Source organism: Arvicanthis niloticus, chromosome 16 (genome assembly GCF_011762505.2).
Source record: "Arvicanthis niloticus isolate mArvNil1 chromosome 16, mArvNil1.pat.X, whole genome shotgun sequence".
Classification (NCBI taxonomy): domain Eukaryota; kingdom Metazoa; phylum Chordata; class Mammalia; order Rodentia; family Muridae; genus Arvicanthis; species Arvicanthis niloticus.
The window spans coordinates 34,112,385-34,118,748 of NC_047673.1; the positions used below are offsets into that span (position 1 = coordinate 34,112,385).

Consider the following 6,364-nt stretch of genomic DNA (forward strand, 5'->3'; position numbering starts at 1 on the left):
GTCTATGTGGCTATCTGTGTAGAAGAATGCAAATAGATCCGTATCTATCATACAGGACAAAAGTCAAGTCCAAGCGGATCAAAGAGCTCAACAGAAAACTGGATACACTAAGTTTAATAGAACATTTATTGAAGAATAGCCTTGACTTCATCAGTACAGGAGACAACTTCCTGAACAAAATGAGTCTCAGGCATTACAGGTCCCCCAAACAATCAGAGCATGTGCTGTACCTGTGGTTCTTGAGGGAACTCTCGGCATGTGGATCCTGTAGCAATAAATGGACATCTGTTTCTGGCATCAGTGGGAAAGGCTGTGTGAAGTGTGATGTGTGTGCGTGTTTGACATCCAGAACAGGGTTTCCTCTCCTCAAAACAGAAGGGGAAGGCATATTTGGATGATTTCTTGTATGAGGAGGCAATGACAGGGGAGCATGGTAGATAGTGGGTTGTAAAGGGAATAAGTAAATAAATCTAATTTTTAAAAAGATCAAATAATAAGTAAATGGAACCTTTACAGGAACTGAAAAGCTTCTGTAAGTCAAAAGACACCAGGAATATGACCAAATGAGAGTCTACAGATTTGGAAAAGATCTTCACTCAACCTACAGTAGACAGAGGGTTAAACTCCAAAACACATAGGGAATTCAAAAAGTTAAGACACAAACAATCCAAATAACCCAATTAAAAAATGGACTACAAGCCGGGCAGTGGTGGCACACACCTTTAATCTCAGCACTTGGGAGGCAGAGGCAGGAGGATTTCTGAGTACGAGGCCAGCCTGGTCCACAGAGTGAGTTCCAGGACAGCCAGGGCTACACAGAGAAACCTTGTCTATAACCCCCCCCCCCCCCAAAAAAAAGACTACAGACCTAAACAGAAAACTCTCCTCAGAGAAATCTTGAATGGCTGAGAATCATTTAAAGACCTGAGACTACAGCAACCAAAACAGAAACCTCATACTGTTCTCTCAGGTTTCCAAACTCACTCTGGCTTTTCTAGAACCAAAGTTTAGTAGACAGGAATTGCTGTAATGAAATGGGATTGGAGGCTTTCTCTCTTTTTATGTCAAAGCAGAATGAAAAGGGAGAAGGGCTTTCAAACTAAGAGGAGTCAAATGCAAAGAAACACATACAGAGGCCCATGGCACAGACCCAGGTTTAAGGAAGATAGACACCATTTCTGTTATCAACGTGTAAGAAATTAAATAATGGAAATTATGAATAATTAGGACTTCCTTATGTTTGTTAGTGAATGCTTTTGATAAAGAGACAAGGTAGAGGATCCAGATCTTCTGCCCTGGGATTTCACACATACACAAACACACACACACACACACACACACACACACACACACACAAAGAAAGAGAGAGAGAGAGAAAGAAGAGGAAGGAGGCATATGTTAAAATGTCTACACATTAATACCAGAAGGAAGTTTTATAGGATATATTTTATTATTATTTGTAGGGTTTTTTTTTGTTGTTGTTGTTTTATGTGTGACATCTTCTTCAGGTTTTGCAAGTCTGTAGACCAGAGATTCTGTTTTTTCTGGTTAGATTTTATCTTCAGATTCTGAATTAGGCACAGCCTATCTTCAGGATTGTTTCTTTAACTTACGAAGGCCATACAAAACAATTAAGCCAAGCACATACATAACTAAAAAAGGCACAAAGTACATACTCCAATTGGAAGGAGGAGATACAGGCACAGGAGGTGGTCCACTGTCTATACTACCTCCATGGCCACGTTGTCGACAGTCTGGGGGTTCCCATGTGACATCACAATGGCAGTGCTGTTTATTGTTGCAGACTCCTTGCATATGGCATAAGTTTGGTGAACAGTTACTTATCAGAACAGACTTGCTGACACATTTTCTGTCAACACACAAATAGTCTGGAGCACAAGCTGTGCCATCATTCACTGCTCCAATATCATCTATGGCTATCCCAAAATGATAGTCCATAGTCCAGCAGATGACATTATTGAAGTGAGTGTAATGCACTGTTTCATGGTTTCTCCTTTGGGGAAGTTCTGTCACATTCTCACACTGAATTCGCCCACAGAGTATATCAGCGGGTTTGCACCTCCTGTATTTAGAGCTATCATTACCACAGTTACCAAAACGGTCACCCCGTTTGTTCATTTCCATGTAGCAAATTTCATTTGCACTTCTACTTCCATTGCCAAAAATCTTCCGACACTGTTCATCATGTTGATGACACGCCATCTTATAGCAATAACCATCACCACTGCAAGGGCTTCCGTCTTCTTTATACACATCTGCTGGACACTCAGCTGAAGTTCCATTGCACCACTCTGGAAGGTCACATTCATTTTTCTCTTTTCTACACACAGAGCCTGTTTGAAGGAACTGGCAATGTTGGCAACAAAGCCCAGAAGCACATTGAGCACCAGGTTTGAGAACACAGCCCTCGCTACAACATGGATCTGTTGAACAGGATTCAGAGCTCCCACAATCACACTGCTCTCCTTCCTCAACCAAGTTATTCCCACATTCAGTCAGCTTAAGGTTTGATGTTCTTAGTGCTTCTGGAATATCATATAAACAACTTCTTTTGGTAACAACTGAATACATTTCTTCATAACTACAGTTGCTGAATTTTGGTGAATTTGATTTATAGGGGGCCATTATGCAGTTTTGTCTTCCACATGTACATTCACTTGCATCATGCATCATACCCAAGTTATGACCCATCTCATGTGCTATAATAAATGCCATGTCTAACAATGAGTCAGACATGAAACTGTTAACTGCACAATTAAGAGTCATACAAACTGCAGCTACATTAGCTAACCCTAAATATATACCATAATCACGTCTGACAAAAAGGTGTATGACATCATGTCTGATACGATTTCCAATTGTGTTTATCTTCCATTTGCAGAATGCACCTAGGACTGGTGACATATCCTGTTCTACATTGATAAGATTTCTTTGGCTCCATACTTCAAGGTTGGTTAAAACCACATCAGTCTCTATTTGAAGATAATAAGCATTTATTCCATTGACTATTTGTAACATATCTTGAATACAAGCTGTGGTATTGTTATTTCTATGAACATATCGTTTATGGTCTATTATTACAAAATAGTCAATAAACCTGTGGTGGGTCCACCAATTCTCATATGGGAGTTGCAAAAGTGTGGAATCATTGTTTTCTTGAAGCTTTATTTGTCGTGCTATTTCCTCTTCGGTTAACCCGCATCTCATGCGAATTGATTCTGACTCCTCACTGTCCATTTTGTAAGCCAGATGTTCAAATGTTGAAGTTGAGCTCTTGGGCATGATCTCATAAGTTGTGCCATTTATCTCTAGTATGCCTTGCAAACTCCCAAAACAGGTGTTAACGATGACCAGGGATTCTGGGTCTTCATCCACATAGCCATGGTAGTAGCAGTCATTCTGCACAAAAGGCTGTTCTTCAAGGAGATCACCTTGGTCACTATAAGTGAGTAATAAGAAGTTTCTGGATATCAAGTTTTTCTTGGGTTTCATAGTGATTATATGTCTCTGTCCCCCAATGTGCAGGCTATAGGACAGCCAACCTGGGGAAATATTATTTCTGCCAGTGACCTTCACCCTCAAGGGTATCACTACTTCTGGAAGGCTACTGTACTTAGCATGTCCAGTTGGTGACCATGCAGAGAGAAAGAACATCTTCCATAGGCAGAATTTAAAGAACATGTTTTTTTTGTGGACTAGGGCCTCACCCATAATCACCATGTTCTATTGTGAATTCCTTGCTCTCCCAGTGCTCACAGTGTCTGGTTATAGGCAGCACTGTTCTTTAATGGCATGTCTTCTGGCAGAGTTGAGTCATCAGAGCAGCAGGGCTGAAAGAAACAGGTAAATAAGGGCAAACATAGCAATTGGTAAATCATGGTCAATGAAGTTAGATGACATAAATGTACAGAATGGGTTAAAATCAAAAATTTTTTTTGTTGCAAGATGTTTCAGCAATGTGTTTTTGTTCCGTAAATATTACAGTATGCCCTTTGTCTTTCTGTAAATATATTTGTAAGGCACTCCTAGTTAATAAAACAATAAAAAATTTAACAAATTGCCCTCATTTTCACAATGTTTCTGAAGGTTCCAATTTTCCATCTTTTCTCAACAGCAGCTGTCGATTTCCCTAGCTACACCTCAACGTTGTCATTGCTTTCATATACCTAGTTGTAACCCTGCTCCATAACTGTGCTGTTTACTGAGAACATTGCCTGTCTGTGTTTAGAGAAGCCTATTGTGTGTTTTGAATCTCACTCCTAGGCCACCATTCACTTTGGTTCTCAGCACTGAGGTGGTCACTGACATGGTGCTCTCTAAAGAAGGATGAGTGCCTCACAAGCAAGCCTTAGACATCTGTGTGTTTCTGCCTTCTCATGGTTGGCATTGCAAGCACAGACAAGAAACAGACCATTTACATAGGTTTCAGGGATTCCTTTTCATGTCTGTGTGTTTTTGCAACATTCATGTTACTGAATGAGATTTGTGTCTCTTGTCTGGCATCTTAGTTTATTACTGTTTTGAAAAACATAATTAAGAAACAAGACGTGCTGACATATACCATGCTAAAAGACTATATAAGAAAAAGAATATTAAAAAGACATTTAGTGACATTATAATGAAACACTGACAAAAATTCTGACATGCTGATGACTATCCAAAAATACTTTGGTTTAGATTTGATAATTATTATAGAAAGTATATTTCTGGTATAAAGGAAAGAATTATTTGTTAGCAATGCAGCATTGTTATATCAAGAGATTATATCAAGAAAAGTATGTTAAAATTAATGGCTAAAATTATAGTAACAGATAGGTTAAAAACAAAACTTAAAAAGTAATTGAGCAAGCTCTTTCTTTGCTGTACAGAATAATTTTAGCATCCACAACTCTAGAGAAAAGATACATTTTTTAATCCATAATTTGGTACAATTATTTCAACCTAGATTTCATGTTGGCTCTCAGATACCAGATTTTATCTGATTGTTTTCTCCCCACAACTTTATCTAATTTATTTATAGTTAGCCGTTTCACATCCAATATCTCAAATAATTTATGATGTGGTGAATTACACTAAAAACTTTAAAGTCACCAAAACAAAATAGAAGAAAGTAGAAATATCTAAAGAAAATAAATGCCATCCCCAAATACAAACAATTGGTATGGACTTGAGGTCTGTATGTGTTCACCTACTAATTATTTGTGCTTCTGTTCTTTATTGAATCTGGTAAATGCTTACCATCAGATGAACTGATGCCTATGTTTCTTTCTTGTTATGGTCTTGCTCACAAAACATTTTTACATCCTATCTTAGGAATAAAGTTTCTTGTTTGAGAATGCACAAGAGATGTAAATCCTTCATTTGTCCCTCATGGTTTAAGTTCTAGATTCATGTGCCTAGCAACAGCTGCCTCTTACTCAGAACCTGGCAAGTAATGAGATTCTTCCTCATGGTTCCTTTACCATATCAACCAAAATTATTTGGTTTCCTCATTGATGTCAATAATTCTAACATCTTTCTCATCATATGTTATGCTCCAGTGTCACTGGTGTGAATTAATCTCATTTCCAAATTTATATTTTTCTTCATACACTGTAAAACTATGTGAAGTTTCGACTTTGTTCATATTATAATCACTGTTCCATTTTATTTAGTATTGACCATAATAAGAAATACTCAAAGCACTTCAAATTATGGAAAATAATTCCGGTTTTTTGAAATATATTCCTAAGACATCAACTTTCTGCCATTAGTTTTATCTTTCTCAGGTCAGCGAGTAACCTAGAGATATTATATACCTGCACATGTATTTACATGCATTGTCTATGCCATATGACTGTTTTTCAAGCTAATGTATGGGAAGACTTTGGATGATTATGTGTGAGTACCAGAATAGGGGTGAATTTCTTTGGCAGTGGGCTAGCTCATAACTGAGGAAGCTATAATCTGGGAGCAGAGCATTTCATAGGTTGTTTAGAAAATGGTGAGGACTTGTTCATTTGCTGATTAAGATTACTAATGTCTGAGTACTTGATGACTTGCCACTGTGTTTTACTGAACCTTCCATCTTTTGTTAATTAATATTTTCCTTGAGAATTTTGTTCTTTATATTTTATTACATTCTTTCCCATCCCGGAACTCATCTGAGATCCATCTCCCCTTTCTAACCCATCCAACTTTATGTTTTCTCTCTGTCTCAAAATAAAGCAAAACAACAAGAAATACAACAACATCAACAATAACAAGAAGATACTAAAGAGCCTGGATTCCATTTAGTGCTGATCCATGTGTGATCATCATGTCTTCCCACAAATGGGTGAATGGGATTAGTATACCTGGTTTC

At 37.9% G+C, this 6,364-nt stretch overlaps 1 protein-coding gene across 1 annotated transcript; it reads right to left on the minus strand.

The window, feature by feature from the left end:
* Positions 1-1,428: 1,428 nt before the first annotated feature.
* On the minus strand, positions 1,429-5,415 carry LOC117721656 (disintegrin and metalloproteinase domain-containing protein 26A-like). The gene is made up of 2 exons (XM_076913761.1): positions 5,260-5,415; positions 1,429-3,851 (listed from the first exon to the last, which is right to left on the minus strand). The coding sequence occupies exon 2, from the start codon at positions 3,739-3,741 to the stop codon at positions 1,591-1,593; it is 2,151 nt and encodes a 716-aa protein (XP_076769876.1). The 5' UTR covers positions 3,742-3,851; positions 5,260-5,415; the 3' UTR covers positions 1,429-1,590.
* Positions 5,416-6,364: the final 949 nt, after the last annotated feature.

Excerpts from the sequence above, each read along its gene's own strand:
- LOC117721656 (XM_076913761.1), bottom strand. The coding sequence starts at position 3,741 with ATGGTGATTATGGGTGAGGCCCTAGTCCACAAAAAAAACATGTTCTTT.